Source organism: Chiloscyllium plagiosum, chromosome 11, assembly GCF_004010195.1.
Source record: "Chiloscyllium plagiosum isolate BGI_BamShark_2017 chromosome 11, ASM401019v2, whole genome shotgun sequence".
Taxonomy (NCBI): domain Eukaryota; kingdom Metazoa; phylum Chordata; class Chondrichthyes; order Orectolobiformes; family Hemiscylliidae; genus Chiloscyllium; species Chiloscyllium plagiosum.
The window spans coordinates 68,089,498-68,109,828 of record NC_057720.1 but is presented as its reverse complement, the minus strand read 5'-3'; the positions used below and the strand labels follow the sequence as shown (position 1 = coordinate 68,109,828).

General features: G+C 39.8%; 1 protein-coding gene across 3 annotated transcripts in view; it reads right to left on the bottom strand.

Annotated features, from left to right (window-relative positions):
* Positions 1–20,331, bottom strand: part of dbt (dihydrolipoamide branched chain transacylase E2) — a 59,246-nt gene that overhangs the window by 19,416 nt on the left and 19,499 nt on the right. For all 3 annotated transcript variants that reach the window (XM_043699688.1, XM_043699687.1, XM_043699689.1), the window contains exon 4: positions 14,013–14,194. In XM_043699688.1, the coding sequence (XP_043555623.1) occupies positions 14,013–14,194 (182 nt within the window). The remainder of the gene's footprint in view (positions 1–14,012; positions 14,195–20,331) is intronic.

Sequence of the window (20,331 nt, the reverse complement as noted above, 5' to 3'; positions counted from 1 at the left end):
TAGGAAAGCACAGAACATTCATAATAATGCAAATTGTTGTAAATAGGTAAGATGTGATTGCCATACAGAGACAGGCCTACAGAGTGACCAAAGCAAGGAACTAAATATCTGAGGATTTTCAATCTTTAGGAATGACACCCATATTGTCACAAAAATTCTGGTGTAAATTCTGATGTGTGTCACAGTAATCATATTAGACTTTAATCCACATATAGATTGCTCAAATCACATTTGCAATAACACTGTGGCAGGTGAATTCTTGAAGTGTGTACCGGTTTTTGTTTAGATCTGTACATTGACGAACAAACTAGGGAACAGGCTTTCCAAGATATGGTTTTGAACAATGAGAGGAAGTTACTAATAATCTTATAAAAGCAAAATACAGTGGAGGAATGATGGCAATTTGGAGTTCAAAATGCTGGAGAAGCTCAGAAGGTCTGGAAGCATCAGTAGAAAGAGAAACAGAGGTAACATTTCGGTCCAATGTGATTTTTTTCAAAGCTGGAAAATTATAGATTTTATTCTGGTGCCAAAGTGGGAGAAGGAGCAAGTGGAACAGATGATGAAGGCACCCAGAACAAAAGACAAAGGGAGAGGTAATGGCAGTAGAAGAGAGCTATAAATGCAGAAAATGTGTTTCTATTTGTGGTAAGAGATCCTTTAGGAAAGACAATGACCATAACAAGAAGGAACTCATCCTCAGGTCAGAAAGGGAAGTTTCCAATCTGAAACTAGGGTCTTAAATCTGATCAAAAGAAACTTTTAAGGTATGAGAAGTGAATTGGCTGTGATATATTAGGTAGGTTTATTAAAGGCATAACAGCAGTTAGGCAATGGCTAATATATAAGGAATGAATACATGCATTAGAACAGTTAAACACTCCTTTCAGGAGAAAGAGCACAATGGGAAAAGTGGCCTAACTATGGCTAAACAGAAAACTTAGGAATATTATTAGATACAAAGATAAAGCATATACAGTTGCTAGAAAAAGCAATACTGAGGAATGGGAGCAGTTTAAAATTCAGCAAAGGAGACTAATTTGGAAGGGAAAATAGTCTACTTGCAAAAAGTATAAAAACATACAGTAAGCTTCTCCATAAGTACATAAAATAAAATGATTAGAGATAACAAATGCACACAAAAGGGACATCTCATTGAATCCTGTAGACTGGTGCTAATTAACTATGTTTCCTCAATTTCTTTTCCACCAACTATAACATGCATGTTTGTTTGGCTGTGTTAGCAGTTTAAAAAGAAGTTAGTTTCAGCTAGTGGAGTTATACACGTAATTCAGATTTATTTTGTCTATAGTTAGAATTGATTTATTAGTAATAAATATTCGATCATTTTAAGTATAGAAAGCTGGTCAGTGTATTCTATCAGAGTATACTGAGTCTATCCATCAAGTAAAGTCGAGACTGAGTCATTCAATTAAATTTTGAATTTTTGTGATGACCCTGAGAGTAGTGGGGCTCAAGTATCTGTGCACTTTCCAAAACTGGTCATGAAACCAGTGTCTAGTATAACCAAAACATAACTTCCTTGTTTTGTCTTCAGTTCTTCTCACAATAAACAATAACATTCTACTGGCGTTCCTATTTACTTGCTGTCCTTGCATAGAAGCCTTTTGTAATTTGTGCTATAGGATACCTAGAACCCTCTGCCATCCCTGACAAATTAGACAAATAGAGTCACACAGCATGAAAACAGACCCTTTGGTCCAACTCGTCCAGGCTGACCAGAAATCCTAAATTAATGTAGTTCCATTTGCCAGCATTTGGACCATATCCCTCTAAACTCTTCCTATACTCATCCAGGTGCCTTTTAAATGTTGCAATTGTAGCAGCCTCTACCACTTTCTCTGGCAGCTTGTTCCACACATGCACCACCCTCTGTGTGAACAAGTTACCCCTTAGGTCCCTTTTAAATCTTTCCCCTCTCACCTTAACCTTATACCCTCTAGTTTTGGACCCTGGGATAAAGACCTTGGCTATTCATCCCAATCCTAATTTTAATAAACCTATATAAGGTCACTCCTCAGCCTCCGACACTCCAGGGAAAATAGCCCCAGCCTCTCCCTATAGCTCAAACTCTCTAACCCTGGCAACATCCTTGTGAATCTTTTCTGAATCCTTCAGGCTTTACAACATCCTTCCTATAGCAGGGAAACCAGGATTGCATACAATATTCCAAAAGTGGCCTAACCAACGTCCTGTATAGTTGCATATGATCTCCCAACTCCTGTACTCAATGCACTGACCAATAGCAAGCATACCCCAAATGCCTTCTTCACTATCCTGTCTACCTGTGACTCCACTTTCAAGGAACTATGAACCTACACTCTCCAGGATCTTACCATTAAGTAAGAGTAAATGTTGTGCCTTGATTTGCCTTTCCAAAATGCAGCATATCACATTTATCTAAATTAAAGTCCATCTGCCACTCCTTGGCCCATCTGATCAAGGTCCCATTATAGTGAGGTAACCTTCTTTGCTGTCCATTACACCTCCAATTTTGGTGTCACCTGCTAACTTACTAACCATACCTCCAATGGTCACATTCAAATAATTTATATAAAATGACAGAAAGCAGTGGACTCAGCATCAATCCTTGTGGCACACCACTCATTACAGGCCTCCAGCCTGACAAGCAACCTTCCACCTCCAACCTCTGTCTTCTACCTTCGAGTCAATTCTGTATCCTAATGGCTAGTTCTCACTGTAACCTTGTCAGCTGGTCTACCATGAGGAATCTTGTCGAATGCCTTACTGAAGTCCATATAGATCAAGTCCACCACTCTGCCCTGATCAATCCTCTTTGTTACTTCTTCAAAAAACTCAATCAAGTTAATGAGACATGATTTCCCATGCAAAAAGCCATATTGACTATCCCGAATTAGTCCTTGCCTTCCCAAATACATGTAAATCCTGTCCCTCAAAACTTTCACCAACAACTTATCCACCGTCAGGCTCACAGGTCAATAGTTCACTGGCTTTTCCTTACCACCTTTCTTAAGTATGGCACCACGTTAGACAACCTTCAGTCTTCTAGCACCTCATCTGTGGCTATTGATGAGAAAAATATCTCAGCAAGGGGCCCAGCAATCACTTCCTTAGCTTCCCACAGAGTTCTCGAGTACACCTGATCAAATCCCAGGGATTTATCCATCTTTATGTGGTTTAAGACATCCAGCAGTTCCTCCTCTCTAATATGACATTTTTCAAGATGTCGCTATTTATCTTTCCAAGTTCTCTAGCTTCCATATCCTTCTCCACAGAAAACACGGATGCAAAATAGTTGTTTAGTATCTGCCCCATCTCTTAGGGTTCCACACATGGATGGCCTTGCTGATCTTTAAGTGGCCCAATTCTCTCCCTGGCTACCCTTTTGTCCTTAATGCATTTGTAGAACCCCTTCGGATTCTCCTTAACCCTAATTGCCAAAGCTACCTCATGTCCCTTATTGCTCTGCTGATTTTCCTCTTAAGTATACTTCTACTGCCTTTACAGTTTCTAGGGATTCACTTGATCCCTGCGTCTATATCTGACATATGCTTCCTTCTTTCACTTAACTAAAATGTCCAAGGAAGTTATTTTGTGTGGAACTGAGAAATAAGAAAGTGATGATCACTTTATTGGGATTGTACTAAAGATCCCACAATAAGCAGTGGGAAATTGAGAAACAAATTTGTAAGGACATCTCAGATATCTGTAAGAACATCAGGGTGGTAATGGTCAGAGATTTTAACTTTCCAAACATAGACTTGGACTGACATAGTTTTAAGGGCTTGGATGGAGAATAATTTATTAAATGTGTATGAGAAAATTGGATGTACCTTCTAGAGAAGGTGCAAAACTTGACCTACTCTTGGGAAATAAGGCAGGGCAGGGGACTAAGGCGTCAGGTGGGGAGCACTTTAGGGGCCAGTGACCATAATTCTATCAGTTTTAAAATAGTGATGAAAAGGATAGACCGGATATAATCGTCAAAGTTCTAAATTGGAGGAAGGCCAATTTTGAAAGTATTAGGCAAGAACTTTCAAAAGTTGATTGGGGCAGAAATTTGCAGGTAAAGGAACTGCTGGGAAATGAAAAGCCTTCAAAAAAGAGATAACAAGAGTCCAGAGAGAGTATGTTCCTGTCAGAGTAAAGGGCAAGGCTGGTAGGTGCAGGCAATGCTGGATGACTACAGAAATTGAAGTTTTGGTAAAAAAAATGCTTCTTTTTATTCTCCCTACCAAAAGGGAAATTTACATGCTTCCTCACATTGTACTCCATTTGTCAGACCTTCTCCTATACACATAACTTATCTATATCTTTTTGTGGTCACCTAACATCATCTTCACAATTCCCTTTTCTAACGTTCTTTCTGTCATCGGTAAATTTAGTAAACACATCATCCCGTCCTTTCATCCAAGTCTTGTAAACAGTTGAGATCCGAGAACTGATCCCTGTTCCAACCACACAGGTCCAAGTTAAATCTTGCTTAACAGAAAAGGACCCATTAATGTCTACTCTCTGCTTTCTGTTAGCCAGCCAGTGTTCGATTGATACTAATTTACTATCCACCATACCATGAGCTTTTATAACCTGCAATATCCTTCCATGTGACACTTTATTAAAACACATTCTAAAAATTCACAGTACAGTACATCATGGTTCTGCCTTACTCACAGCATGTTATTTCCTCAAACGAATTCTAATAGATTCGTTAAACATGATTGCCCTTCCACAAATCCAAGTAGTCAGAACCTATCCAAGTAGCTTGCTAGATATTATTTTTTAAAAACTTCTAACATTTTCCTTGTGCCTGTAGTTTCCTGATTCCTGTTTGCCTCCCTTTTTGAATAAGCGAGTTACATTTGTGTTCTTCCAGTCTAATGGGACTTAAACTGAATCTAAGCAGTTTTGAAAAATTAAAACCAATGCTTCAATTATCTTGCTTGATATTTCTTTAAAGACTTTAGGATGAAATCCATTGAAACCTGGGTATTTGTTAGTCTACAGCTCCAACAAATCATTCAGTACCACCTCTCTGGTGATTTCGGTTTTCCTCAGTTCCTCATCACCAACCCCGACCATTTCCAAATGTATAGCTGTTACTGGCATATTCCTTTTCTGTAAAGCCAGATGCAAAACACCTGAACAATTAGTCACCTGTCATGTTATTTTCTATTATCAATTCTGCAAACTCACTTTCTATTGCACTAACCCTTAATTTGTTCACATTTTTTTCTTAAAATATACAAACTCTTACAATCTCTTAAATTTCTGGCTAGCTTTCATCAATACTTTCATTTTTCCCTCCTTATTAATTGTTCTTGACCTTTTTAAAAAAAAGCGTCCAATCATCTGACCTGACACCTGTGCTTGCACAATTATATACTTATTTTAATATCCTTCTAGTAAATTATGGATGACGGGTTTGTACTTCAAATTTTTTTTTTATTCATTGGAATCTATATATTTTTTGTATTCTGAAATATCCCCTTAAATATTTACCACTGCATCTTTATTCACTTATTCTTCAAACTAATTTGCTAATTCATTTCAACCAGCTCTGCTTTCATGCCCTCAGAATTGCCCTTATTAAGTTTTTATAAGTAGTCTCAGGCTTACAAATCTTTCAACAGAATGGAAAACTCAATTTTATTATGGTTACTGCTAGCTAGGGGCATCTTCACGATGAGCGTATTAATTAGTCCTATTATATTGCACAATACCTTAGCCATTTGGATACAGAACTGGCTCGAAGGTAGAAGACAGAGGGTGGAGGATTGCTTTTCAGACCGGAGGCCTGTGACCAGTGGTGTGCCCCAATGATTGGTGCTAAGTCCACTACTTGTTTGTCATTTACATAAATTATTTGGATGTGAACATAGGAGGTATTGTTAGTAAGTTTACAGATGACACCAAAATTGGAGGTGTAGTGGACAATGAAGGTTACCTCAGGATAAAATGGGATATCGATCAAATGGGTCAATGGGCTGAGGAGTGGTAGACGGAGCTTAATTTAGATAATTGTGAAGTGCTGCATTTTAGGAAAAGAAATCAGAGCAGGACTAATACACTTAATGGTAAGGTCCTAAGGAGTGTTGCTGAACAAAGAGACCTTGGAGTGCAGGTTCATTGCTCCTTGAAAGTAGAGCCGCAGATAGATAGGACAATGAAGGAGGTGTTAAGTATGCTTTCCTTTATTGGTCAGTGCATTGAGTATAGGAATTGGGAGGTCATGTTGCGGCTGTGCAGAATAATGGTTAAGCCACTTAGATTAGATTAGATTCCCACGCAGACATGGAGAGAATGTGCAAACTCCACACAGACAGTCACCCAAGGCTGAAATCGAACCTGGGTCCCTGGAGCTGTGAGGCAGCAGTGCTAACCACTGAGTCACTGTGCCGCCCACTTTTGGAATACTGTGTGCAATCATGGTCTCCTTCCTATCAAAAGCATGTTGTGAAACTTGAAAGGGCTCAGAAAGGATTTACAAGGATGTTGCCAGTGTTGGAGGATTTGAGCTATTGGGAGAGGCTGACCAGGCTGGGGCTGTTTTCCCTGGAGCTGAGGGGTGAATTTACAGTGGTTTATAAAATTAAGAGGGACATGGATAGAATAAATAAACAAAGTCTTTTCCGTGGTGCAAGGGAGTCCAGAACTAGATGGCATAGGATTAGGGTGAGAGGAGAAAAATATAAAAAAGACCTAAGGGGCAACCTTTTCACGCAGAAGGTGGTGCCTGTATGGAATAAGCTGCCAGAGGAAGTGGTGGAGGCTGGTACAATTACAGCATTTAAAAGGCAGATGGATGGGTATATGAATAGAAGGGGTTTAGAGGGATATGGGCTAAGTGCTGGCAAATGGAACTAGTTTAGTTTAGGATAACTGGTTGGCATGGATGAGTAGGACCGAAGGGTCTGTTTCTATGCTGTACATATCCATGACTCTAATATAGCTTGCTCTCCCACAGGTTTCAGAACATGCTATTTGAAGAAACTATTGCAAATACAAATTTATGAAGTCTTTATCCGGTACCTTTGTCTATCTGAGTTTCCCAGTTTACGTATATACTAAAATATCCCATGTTTACCACCATGTTTTTCTGAAAAGTTCCCATTATTTCCTTCTTCATGCTCCACCCTCCCATGTACACAAAACCAGAAGTACTTCTTGCCTTTATCATATCTCCACTCAAACTGTTTCCACATACTGGGTTTTTAAGCTTAGGTTCCTCTCTATTAATAAATGTCACCTTTCCATCTTTTCCTTGTTTCCTATTTTAAGTGCCTGTACCCTTCAATACGCAGGTACCAATCTATGTCATCCTACAGTTATGTCTAATGGATACCAGATCATACTTATTCACTTCTATTTGCACTGTCAGGTAATCTGTTTTCTTCTAATGTTAGTTACATGCATTCAGATATAGAATCTTTAGGTTTATTCTTTTTGTTACTTTTTCTGTTGGTTTTAAAAACGTCAAAATAGGAGTAGGACATTCAGCCCTTGGATGTCCTGCTCTGGACATTCAATTTGATTGTGACTGATCAATCAACTCAATACCATGTCTCACTTTCTCTCTCTGCCCTTTGACTCTATTAGCCCCAGTGCTATATTTAACCCCTTCTTAAAAACATCCAATATTTTTGTCTCAACCACTTTCTGTGGCAAAGAATTACATAGGTTCACCACTCTCTGGATGAAGACATTTCTCCTTATCCCATTCTTAAATGGCCCAACCAATACCCTTAAACTGTGATCTTTGGTTCTGAACTCTCCAGTCCTCAGCAACATCCTTCCTATGTTTACCCTGTCTGGTCCTTTTAGAACTTTATTGGTTTCGATGGGATCCCTCATCATTGTTCTAAACTCCGCTGAATACAATCCTAATCAATCCAGTCTTCCTTCATATATCGATCGCGCCATCTCAAGAATCAGTACACATTCCCTCCATAGCAAAAATATTCTTTCTCAGACCAAAACTGCACAAAATACTCTAGATGTAGTTTCATCAAGGCCCTGTACTCAAATCCTCTCACTAAGAAGTCCAACAAACCATTTGCTTTCTTCACTACCTGCTGCACTTGCATGCTTACTTTCACTTTGGATTTGTACTTTTCATCACTTTGCATCCCGTTTATCATTTCCTGAATTAATACTTTTCTCTTGTGCCTCGAGTCTTCGATTTACCACGTGAATTACATCTTCCTAAATTTGATCACTTGCCCCTACTACAGAGAAACCGAATATCAATTATCTGAATATCGGATTATCCGAAGGAGATCGTGAGGTCCCGATAGAAACATTTGATCAAAGACGTGTTTCCAACACTGATCGCATCTTTTGTTCACAGTGATTAAAAGTGAACTCGGCTTACTGAAATGCTGCCGAGAACAATCCTGGATATCGATAGGAGCCCAGGCACCGTCTCAAAATGACACACCTCCCGCCATCTCTCTCTCCCCACACAGTTTCCCTGGAGTTCCCACAGGCATGTACCCTAATCCCCCTTTCCCCAGATAATCTCTCTAACATTGTCCTGTACAGGGATAAGGTGGAACCTGTGAAAAAGTTGCATTAAAAACTTGTGAGTGTGTGAATGAGTGCGTGTGTGTGTGTTATTTGGAGACTCACTCCCAAAAGGATGCAGCAGCAGCAGTCTTGTTGTTGGTGTCCAGTCCGGCAGCCCGGAAAGGGGGTGGGAGCAGACATGGTGGTGCAGGGGGGGGCGGGCAGGAGACGAGGGTGGGGGCGGCGGGGCTTGCACATGGTGAGCTGCTGTCTAGTCTCCTGAATGGTGAGTGGACTTAACAGAAAACTCTGAGCCCCAGAGGAAAGGCATTGAATCAATTAACTGAATAATCAATTATCCGAATGAAACAGTGCTTGCCCATCTCGTTTGGATAATCGAGGTTCCTCTATATTTTGTTTAAATCCTTTCTACTTCTCTCATTATGCAGCTGCCAGAATACCAGCCCCTGCACAGTTCAGGTGGAGACCGTTTGTCAGTACAGATCCCACTTTCCCCAGAACTGATGCCTGTGCTCCACAAACCGGAACCCACTTCTCTCAGACTGGTCTTTGAGTCACACAATCATCGATAATCTGATTGGCCAATGCCAATTTGCACTCAAGTAACTCAAATAATAATCCAGATTATGACTTCTGAGGTTCTACCTCGTAATTTAGTGCTTAGATCCTTGAATGACCATGTAGAATCTCCTTCTTTGTCATGCACATGCTGTTAGTACTTATATGGACCATGATGATTGGTAACTCCTCGTTCCTTTGCAAATTCTTCTCCAGTCTGGAGTGGATGTCCTAAACCCTGGCACCGATAGGCAACACTGCAGTTTGGATTCACCCCTTGTTGCAGAGACTGGTAAATTGCTCTGTATAACTGTCCCCTATTACCACAATATTCCTTTCTGTCCCTTCCACATAAATGGTCTCCTGTAGCATGGTCATGCATCCACCTGCAGCCCCATTTCTAATCCAAAAAAAAGGAATTTCAAACCCTATAGACAATTACAAAGGCTAATGCAGCTGACCTCGGGGCTCCCTCACTTGCCTCGTTCGCAGTCCTTTCCCTGAAATCTAATCAAATCAGAAGACCGAATCGCTAGAGGTGTCTCTGCCTCCAAATACTAAAGAATCCACCTAAAAGGATGTGATGTAGTGTTCGGTTTTCAGACTTGAAACAATAATCTCTGAAGTGAGTGTAACTTTGGCTCAAACACTTACTGCCGATATATTTGTCCTGAATCAAACTGGCAGCCAGCAGCTCCATTCTGCAACTGTGACTCATCACTTGTTTTGCCATTTTTAATGTGTTATAATTAGCTGCTAAATTATTTTAATAATTTATATATTTCCTTTTGTTTTTACATATTTTATTAACCTTGCCATTATTATTATATTTCAATCCCTAGGAATGGAATAAACCATAGTTACTTAGAGGATACTCACCAAATAACTAGCTTCTTCACATGTAGCAGAACACTAAGCAAAAATTCTTCATCAAATCAAAATTAAGAGAACTTCTTACAGGCAGCCTCACATTTGCTTATCAACTCAAATTTACATAATTGAAACTCGTGCTTCATTTCAATATTTTTATATCTTACTTTCCTTATTTCTTTCCCAATCTCTTTCATCCCTTGCTAATTTTTCTCTTTCTAAGTCAATCTTTCTTAATTCTACTTCTTTTTAAATTCTAACCAGCTGTTCTCAATCACTGTTGGAACTTGACCTTTCCTCCTTTAGCCCCAGATGGCCAGTCAATTCTTCAAGGATCCCATCATCCTTAGCTCCTGATCATATGTTAATCCCATTAGTTTTACATTTCTTTTCACACCTATTTCAAGTTTAAACAGTTATACTGTCTCTCAAAAGCATGAACCTCAAAAGGTACCCATGTTGATTTCCCAATAAAACATAGAAAAGATGAATATCATACATTGCTTCTTTAAATGCTGGTAAATTCCAATGAAGTGGTGTTACAGTCTCTAGGCTTAATCTCAGTTGAGCTGTCAATTTTATTAAGATCCACGTGGGGAGCCATAAAGTAAACAACTAAACTTACTGACTCACCACCAAGGAAGAAATAACCAAAAAGTTCTACATTTTGCAGCTTTTACTTTAACATGACTTAGAACTAACATAAAGCAAACTTCAATTAACAGACAAATGACACTTCAAATAAAAAGATTAATTAACTAGGCAATATAACGTATATCTTATGCAGGCACATGTTTTTGAACACAAGTGTGGCAGTATGTAACAATACATGTTTGAATCATGCAGGTGAGATCAGTTCTATCCAGCAAGAGTTTTCACCTTTAAGTTTCATGGATACTTTTATTGCTACAAAGGCTTCGACAAATTTTCTCCTCCTCAAGCCACAATAACTTAAATAAAGTAGTTTGCCAAAGATCCTTTTCAATCAACCAACCACTTAATATATTGATTTCACATGAGAAAATACCCAGCCGTTTACAGTTTTCCAGATTTTAGACCAGTTTGCATAACTAGGAGAAAGTGAGGACTGCAGATGCTGGAGATCAGAGTCGAGAGTGTGTGCTGGAAAAACACAGCCGGTTAGGCAGCATCCGAGGAGCAGGAGAATCGACGTTTCAGGCATAAGCCCTTCATCAAGCCTTTCCTGATGAAGGGCTTATGCCCGAAACGTCGATTCTCTGCTCCTCGGATGCTGCTGACCAGCTGTGTTTTTCCAGCACCACACTCTCTACGCAGCTTGCATTACTGTTAAACTTTATGCGGAGCAATATTGAGAGAAATTCATTTCTCCTTTGCTCAAGATTTTGCGATATTTCTTTTTCTGTTTGCTTTCTCTCTGTGTCTGTAACTACATGCTAATTGCTTTCATCATTCAGCTCGGTGGCTTTGTGTCTGGCAGTCACCTGCTTTGTTTCTTAACTTCCTTCATGGTGATAATGCTTCCAGGGTTGACAGTTCACATGGACCAGTATTTCTTTCTATCCAAGGAAATTACAATTGATCCTTTATAATTGATGTAAACTCTGAAATCCTATAAGCATTCTTCAAAAAAAAAGCCTCAAATCTTTTAAATAAATAATCTTTAAATAATCTGTCCTGCTTTCAGTTCAAAGGTATTCATATTAGTGATACATAAAGATCTAATTCTGACCTCAACTACATTCCCAGTTCTTACCACATCGTCATTGGTAGCCATGCCTTCAGTCATCTAGGCCCTAAGTTCACAAATTGGTATAATGTATATTAATAATAAAATAATGACTAGAGTAAGATTAGGGCAAAGAAAGATAGGAGTGAAAAGTTGTGTGTGGAATCTGAGGACATGGGGAAGCGCTTAATGAATACTTTTCGTAAGCATTCACATTGGAAAAGGGCAATGTTAGTGAGAATACAGAGATACAGGCCACTAGATTAGATGGGATTGCAGTTGACAATGAGGAGGTTTTAGCAATTTTGGAAGATCTGAAAACAAATAAGACCCTGGGCCAGATGGGATTTATCCTTGGATTCTCTGCGAAGCCAGGGAGGAGATTGCGGAGCCTTTGGCTTTGAAATTAATATCATCCTTGTCGACAGGCGTAGTGCAAGAGGCTGGAGGATAGCAAATGTTGTTCCCTTGTTTAAGAAGAGGAGTCAAGCCAACCCTGGTAATTATAGGCCAGTGAGCCTTACTTCAGTTATGGGCAAGGTGTTGGAAAAGGTTATAAGAGATAGGATTTATAATAATCTGGAAAGGAATAATTTGATTAGAGACAGACAACACGGTTTTGTGAAAGGTAGGTCGTGCCTAACTAATCTTATTGAGTTCTTCGAGAAGGTGACAAAACAGGTGGATGAAGGTAAAGCTGTTGATGGCCTGCAGTAAGGTGTTTGATAAAGTTCCACACGGTAGGCTATTGCACAAAATACAGAGTTTCGGGATTGAAGGTGAGTTGGTGAATTTGATAAGAAATTGGCGAGCTGAAAGAAGACAGAGGGTTGTGGTTGATGGGAAATGTTCATCCTCGAGCTCAGTTACTAGTGGTGTGCCACAACGATCTGTTTTGGGGCCACTGCTGTTGTCATTTTTATAACTGATCTGGATGTGGTTGTAGAAGGATGGGTTAGTAAATTTCTAGATGACACTAAAGTAGGCAGAGTTGTGGATAGTGCCAAAGAATGTTGTGGATTACAGAGGGACACGATAAGATGCAGAGCTAGGTGGAGGTGGAGAAGGAGCAAATGGAGTTTAATGCAGAAAAGTATGAGGTTGTTCACTTCAGAAGAAATAACAGGAAAGCAGAGCACTGGGCTAATGGTAAAATCCTTGGCAGTGTAGATGAACAGAAAGATCTCGGTGTCCAGGTGCATAAATCCCTGAAAGTTGCTAGCCAGGTTGATAAGGTTGTTAAGAAGGCATAAGGTGTGTTGGCATTTGTAGGGAGATTGCATTTCAGAAACACAAGGTCATGCTTCAGCTGTACAAGACACTGGTAAGGCCGCACCTGAAGTATTGCGTACAGTTCTGGTCACCACATTATAGGAAGGATGTGGCAGCTTTGGAAAGGGTTCAGAGGAGATTTACTCGGATGTTGCCTAGTATGGAAGGAAGATCTTACGAGGAAAGGCTGAAGTAACTGAGGCCGTTTTCATTGGGGAGAAGAATGTCGAAAGGTGACTTAATCGAGATGTATAAGATAATCAGAGGGTTAGATAGAGTGGACAGTGAGAACCTTTTTCCTCGGATGGTGAAGGCAAACACGCGGGGACATAGCTTTAAATTGAGGTGTGATAGATTTAGGACAGATATCAGGGGTGGTTTCTTTACTCATAGAGAGTAGTAGAGGCATGCAACAGACTGCTTGCAACAGCAGTAGACTCGCTGACTTTAAGGGCATTTAAATGGGCATTGGACATACACAAAGATAATAATGGAATGGTGTAGGTTAGATGGGGACCAGATTAATTTTAGGAGCAACATCGAGGATCGAAGGGCCTGTACTATGCTGTAACGCTCTATGTTCTATGTTAAATGCCCACTCTACATCTTGTTTTCCTCCTTCAAAACACTTCTGAAAACATACTCCTCTGCCTAAGCATTTGGCCGTCTGACCTAATATCTCCCTATGTGGCTTGGTGTTACACTGTTTTGTTATGTTATTCTAAAACACCTTTGGACATTTCATCACAATGAAGGTGCAAAATTGATATATGCTAAGTTTGTTACTGTCCAACATCCTAAAAATATCCCTGTTTTTGCACACTCTACCACTACAAAACCAAGGATACCACACTTCTAAACTGGCCCCATCACCAAAGATCTGTGAATACAAATTCTCTTGGTTTTTACACCACATTTAAAAAATATTTGACTTAGTTTATATTGTTTCTCTTCACTTGTCCTTACATAATGTAAGGTCCCATGTGCATTTTTTTTTAAAAGTTAGGCAATTTTACAAATACTCAGTAGTGAAGGACCCCCACCCCCTAAAAATCAGTGTTCCGGTATGATGTACCTCTTACAGCTTCTGTTTCTATATCAATCAGTGGTTTGCCCACATAAGCGGTGTCATCCACGCTGTAATAAATTTTTCGAACCACACCATCATATCGGCTTGTTATTGTAACTGATGCTTTGTCACTCTGAACTTCACAGATGCTGTCAAACTGTGACACTGTGTCTCCTACCTTTACATACCTGTAGAAACATTAAAAAGAAAGTTCTGAAACAGCATAAAGAACAAAGTACTGGAACAATACAAGTTTAGTGTGGAAATCTTCATAAAGAATTGAGAACAAAAAAACATTCTTGGAAAAAAAATTGAAGAATAAAAACAATTTCCCCTACCAAACATAGCCAAGTTAGAAAAATGATTTTTATGTTTCTAGTACCTTACAAGCAGGCTAACATCTCAAAGCATTCTGAGGAAAAGTAACTCCTTCTAAAAATCCTTAGCACAAAAGGCTAATTTTAAATATATAGAGTGAAAGGTACTGAAAACAGCTGCAGTAGTCTGCTAGCGAGTGAAAAAAAACACATAGTAGTTCCTACTTGTGATTGGAATCCAGTGATCCGTATGAGTACTGCCAAAATTACAACATTGTCTAAAGGCAAAACAGAAGTTGACTGTAATCATCTTGTTACTAATCAACATCCAATTTGCAATATTTGTGTTCACATTAAATTAATAAACATGAATACGTCCATAAAAAGTACACATGCAGGCAGTGTCAAAGGGTTTTGTAAAGCATAACAGGGAAGGTAAATCAGTAGAAGAAGAAAATTGTTCAAGGAAAATACTATACTCCAACATCAACTTACATTAGCCTGTAAAGAATAAACCAACCTGTCAGATACCCAAGAGTACTTCATGGCTTATTCATTACTTCTGATGTCCAATTGAGATTATTACTATATCTAACCATGGTCCACCATTACCAGAACTCAAAGATGAGTTGATCAAGTCATGAATTAATCTTTTTTTAAATTAGCGCTATTACTCTACACTTGTACATGACACCTTACCCATATATGTTGCACCTAGGGTTAAACGAACATCTTCCTCAGTGCATCTTTCTTACTTTATTCATCTAATTCCATTAGTTTCTTCCCCAGCCCCAATCGTGTAGCAATTCCTGAGCTAGATAGCGGGTTGGTAATCTTTCTTCACCTGTTACAACAAGCGCAGATTTACTGTTACCCACACCACAAGGAAACACATAGAACAGTACATTATAGGCCCTTCGGCCCACGATGTTGTGTCGAGCATTGATCTTAATCTAAGATTAACCTAACCTACACACCCCTCAATTTACTGCTGTCCATGTGCTTGTCCAACAATCACTTTAAAGTCCCTAATGTCTCTGACTCTAATATCACTGCTGGCAGTGCATTCTATGCACCCACCACTCTCTACATACAGAACCCGCCTCTGACATCTCCCTTATACCTTCCTTTAACATTTTAAAATTATGACCACTCATGATAGCTATTTCTGCCCTGGAGAAAAGTTTCAGGCTATTTACTCTATGCCTCTCATTACCTTATACATCTCTATCAGGTCACCACTCTTGCTTCTTCTCTCCTGTGTGAAAAGCCCAAGCTCACTCAACCTCTCTTCTTAAGCCAAGCCCTTCAATCCAGGCAGCTTCCTGGTAAATCTCCTCTGCACACTCCTTCGTACAATGAGGTGACCAGAACTGAACACAATATTCCAATTGTGGTCTAACCAGGGTTTTATAGTGTTGCAGCAAAACCTTGTAGCTCTTAAACTCAATCTCCTGTTAATGAAAGCCAAAACACCATCAGCCTTCTTAATAACCGTGTCAACTTGGGTGGCAACTTTGCGGGATCAATGAATATGGACCCCAAGATCCCACTGTTCCTCCACACTGTCAAAAATCCTGTCTTTAACCCAGTATTCAGCATTCAAATTTGACCTTCCAAAATGAATCACTTTGCATTTATTCAGGTTGAACTCCATCTGCCACTTCTCAGCCCAGCTCTGCATCCTGCAATGTCTTGTTGTAGCCTGCAGCAGCCCTTGACACTATCTACAACACCACTGACCTTTGTGTCAATGGCAAACGTACTAACCCACCCTTCCACTTCTTCATCCAAGTCATTTTTAAAAACTACAAAGAGCAGAGGCCCAAGAACAGATCCCTGTGGTACACCACTGGTCACCGACCTCCACTCACTGTCTTCTTTCAGCCAGCCAATTCGTATCCAGACAGCAAAATCTCCCTGTATCCCATACCTCCTAACTTTCAGGATGAGCCCATTGTGGGGAACCTTATCAAATGCCTTACTGATAACAATATAAACCACATCCACTGCTCGACCTTAGTCAACTTGTCTTGTCACATCCTCAAAGAACTCAATAAGACTTGTGATGCATGACCTGGCCCTCTCAAAGCCATGCTGACTATCTAATCAAACTATGTTTTCCCAAATAGTCATAAATCTTATCTCTCAGAATCCTTTCCAGTACCTTGCTTACCACAGACGTACGACTGACTGGTCTGTAATTCCCAGGGATTTCCCTATTCTCTTTCTTGAACCCAGGAACAACATTCACCTCCCTCCAATCATCCAAAACTACTCGTGGGCAGAGTGAGGACGCAAAGATCATCCCCAGAGATGCAGCAATCTCATTTCTTGCTTCCCGTAGTAACCTTGGATATAACTGGTCTGGCCCTGGGCACTTATCTATCCTGATGCTTCCCAGAATTTTCAGCACATCCACTTTCTTAACATTAATCTCTTCGAGCCTATTAACCTGGTCCACAGTGTGCTCACGATCAACAAGGTCCCTCTCTCTAGTTAATACTGAAGCAAAAAACTCATTTAGGGCCTTCCCTACCTCTTCAGACTCCAGGCACAAGTTCCCTCCACTATCCCTGATCAGCCCTGCCCTCTCTTTGATTATTCTCTTATTCCTAAGTGTAGAATGCCTTTCTTTTTTGTGCTCTCTCCTAGTTCTCCTCAGTTAATTTTTGACTTCTTTCCTAGCTACCCTGTAATCCTCTAAAGCTGTGCCAGCTTCCTCAACTTTAAGTAAGCTTATTTCTTCCTCTTGACGAGAAGCTCCTCTTCTCTTGTCATCCAAGGGTCCTTCATCTTACCATTTCTTGCCTATCTCTGTGGGACAAAGTTGTTCAATACTCGCAACAAATGCTCCTTAAACAGCCTCCACACTTCTGTTGTGCGTTTCCTACAGAACAATTGTTTCCAATTTATACTCCACAGCTCCTGTCTAATCGCAGTATAATTTCCCACCCCCCACCTTCCTTTTCAACATACATGGGCATCTTGGATTGTACCCCCATCTCCAATTACCAGTTTCCCTTGCCATTTCAATAAGAGTACACAATTTCAATAACTTGATGATTTTATGTTCATTAGGGAAGTTAGTCCTTTGCAGTGAGTTCTGGTTGTGAGCCTAGTCCTTCCCAAGATGTGCAAAAATTGCCAGTTAAATTTTGCTAGTTATGAATAAAACAAAATATCAAAGTAGCCATGCATTTATTTATCATTCAAAATAAACAGAAACCAGAATCAAATCTACAATGAGATAAACTGACCAAGACCTAATCACAATGATCACTTCTCTCTTCTAACAAATGCTGATAGCATTCTGGAACCCTTGAGTGAGATAAGCCCTACATCCCTTCATCTAGTTCAAGGACAGGCTCCCCCTTGAATGTTGTCAACTCCACATTCCTGCCAATCCCCAGAACCTGCATTCCAAGATGATTCCACACTGGAGGACCAATCTCACAAATGGTATCAAAGTCTGGGACCATAACCATCACCCAAGTATTTCTGAACCTTGATTCTCTAAACCCCAGGTACGGATCTTCAAGCTTCTACAATGTGCACATTATCTAGTTGTGTACATCTTCATCTATAATTTGAAAAAGCATCGAGATTAAATACATAGGTAAACTAACACAAGAAATAAAAGCCAATTGCAACATTTAAGAGGCATTTGGATGGGTATATGAATAGGAAGGGTTTGGAGGGATATGGGCAGGGTGCTGGCAGGTGGGACTAGATAGCGTTAGGATAGCTGGTTGGCATGGACGGGTTGGACCGAAGGGTCTGTTTCTATGCTGTACATCTCTATGACTCTATAAATGCAATGAAACATTTAAGAATACCAGAATAATCAAACATTGGTTTACACTTCACACAATAAAAAAGTGGCAGAATTTAAAACTCAAAGCAGAGTGCAATACAGAGTTGGTTTATCCAATCCCCACAATCTCCTGAATCGATTTGGCAACAACAACTTCCTGAAACTTATCTATCTTACCTACATAATAGTCTCACTTTTCCACTAACTTTAACAACTTCTCAAAATAAACATTACTTTATCTCTAAGATATGCAGTACTGTTGCCAACATATATATCCCAGTTCAATGTTTTATGTGCTGTGGGAACCAGCTGAGGTACAAGAAGCGAACGATCCAAGGATGGAAAGACGACAAGGCAGAAGCAACAACAGAAGTGTCTGCAGTATCTTGCTTTTCTCTTCTGTACAGTTTCTTGGGATATATATTGCATTAAAAATGTGCCATGCAATTCCAAGCTGCCATTGTGGTGGGGGACTTAACTATGAGACTAAATAGGTTGTAGATTTAACTTCTACTCTTCTGCTGAACTAAATTTTAATTAATTAGGTAATATGAGTGATTTCAACAGTTAATGGTATCAGGGAGGAGAAAGTGAGGACTGCAGATACTGGAGCTCAGAGTCAAGAGTATCGTGCTGGAAAAGCACAGGAAGTCAGGCAGCATCCGAGGAGCAGGAGAATTGACATTTCTGGCATAAGCCCTTCATTAGGAAGGGAGTTAATGGCATCAGAATGAAAAAAATACAGGGTACCTGCTCTTGACTTCTCTTAAATGCAATCTACTACAAAATGAACTAAGTAAAAAATGAGGCCAGGGATGGACTGAACTGCAATACTTCCAACAGCTGCATAGCCTCACAATATTCTATCTAAATTTGCACAGGAAAAGTTGCTATTTCAGCAAGATACCAATGAGGCTACAGCATATTATCTCCTGCCTCAATAAGAGGGAAATGGAAGTCCACCACATTAATAAATTAATAGTCCGCTGTTTACCAAATCACTACACCCAAAGACAGAAATCCTTGATCGTATTTCAACAATCAACATCGTACAGAGCACAAAATATCTTGTTAATACTTGCAGCACAACCTAGTAGCATATTATATGATACTGAAATCATTATTTACATGTTTACATTCATCCCAAAAACACTGAAATTACTTTTTGATATCGACACATTAACAAGCAACTGTTAAGTTCTGCATGTAGTTTTTTTTTAAATCACAGAAGCAGCTCACCACAGACTGCCACATCTATTTGGTAGGCATGCTTTGCACCAAATACAAAAACATCATCCATGTCAATGGCACAGAAAACCAACGCAAGTATTAAAACTAGGGGAATTAAGTTCAATGCTCACCAGCAACCTGGATCTAATATTGATAAATTACCCAGCCCACAACACCTGGGTATCATGATTTTCATACAGCAGTGATACTTCATCAAAACCAGCTCAGAAGTAAAAACCACGGTGAAACTGGTCCAGGAACATTAAGGACAGTACAGCCGAAACAATCAACCCTGCTGCAGAGTATTACTCTGCTTCATGATCTTGCAGCCATTACACAAAGACAGTTAATATGCAGCTAAATGTTGCCATGGGGATATTGTCAGAGATAGCAAGTTTTGAGAAGATTTGTAGCTCAGGTTGAGGTTTTGGATGTAGGTTTGCTCGCTGAGCTGGAAGGTTCGTCACCTATTAGGTGGCATTTTCAGTAAGCCTCCGGATGAAGCACTGGTGGTGTAGCCTGCTTTCTATATCATTTCCTGTTCTTTTTCTCAGGGAGTGATAAATGGGATCCAAGTCAATGTTTTTGTTGATAGAGTTTTGGTTGGAATGCCATCCTTCTAGGAATTCTCATGCGTGTCTCTGTTTGGCTTGTCCTAGGATGGATGTGTTGTCCCAGTCAAAATGGTGTCCTTCCTCATCTGTATGTAAGGATACTTGTGAGAGTGGGTCATGTCATTTTGTGGCTAGTTCATATATCCTGGTGGCTAGTTTTCTGCCTGTTTGTCCAATGCAGTGTTTGTTACAGTTCTTGCAAGGTATTTTGTAAATGACATCAGTTTTGCTTGTTGTCTGTATAGGGTCTTTCAAATTCATTAGCTGCCGTTTTAGTGTGTTGGTAGGTTTGTGGGCTACCATGATGCCAAAGGGTCTGAGTAGTCTGGCAGTCATTTCCGAGATGT